Source organism: Mesitornis unicolor, unplaced genomic scaffold (assembly GCF_000695765.1).
Source record: "Mesitornis unicolor isolate BGI_N332 unplaced genomic scaffold, ASM69576v1 scaffold36820, whole genome shotgun sequence".
Classification (NCBI taxonomy): Eukaryota; Metazoa; Chordata; class Aves; order Mesitornithiformes; family Mesitornithidae; genus Mesitornis; species Mesitornis unicolor.
This window is the reverse complement of record NW_010159573.1, coordinates 2339-2710: the sequence shown is the minus strand read 5'-3', so window position 1 is coordinate 2710 and position 372 is coordinate 2339. Positions and strand designations below refer to the sequence as shown.

Here is a 372-nt window from a genome sequence, read left to right as displayed (position 1 = left end):
TTCCAACCGAGCCATTCTGTGTGTGTCTGTGGTTCTGAGCCTCAGCAGCTGCCCCAGTAAAAATGCTAATGCGGGAGTAACGTTTCCCTCGGGAAAACACCTCTCCCATTTCACCCTTGAAAGCTTTTCCATCCCGATGGAAACTGCGGAGCTCTCGGCTCCCTCGCAGCGCGGGGACATTCGGGGGGTGCGGAGCAGCCGTCCGTCGCTCTCGCACAGCTCTGATCCCAGCCTTCCTCCTCGGCCCTAGGAAGCCAACACGGACAAGCTGACGGCCTTCATCAACACCCTGAACGGCAAGGATGGCACCGGCTCCCACCTGGTGACGGTGCCGCCCGGGCCGAGCTTGGCCGCTGCCCCCCTCAGCTCCAC

The 372-nt window shown here is 62.1% G+C and overlaps 1 protein-coding gene across 1 annotated transcript in view; it reads left to right on the top strand.

The window, feature by feature from the left end:
- Nucleotides 1-250: 250 nt before the first annotated feature.
- PSMD4 (proteasome (prosome, macropain) 26S subunit, non-ATPase, 4) overlaps nucleotides 251-372 on the top strand; it is a gene marked incomplete at its 5' end in the record, with an annotated part of 1736 nt that continues 1614 nt past the window's right edge. The window contains 1 exon segment of the mRNA XM_010187110.1: nucleotides 251-365. Within this exon segment, the coding sequence (XP_010185412.1) occupies nucleotides 251-365 (115 nt within the window).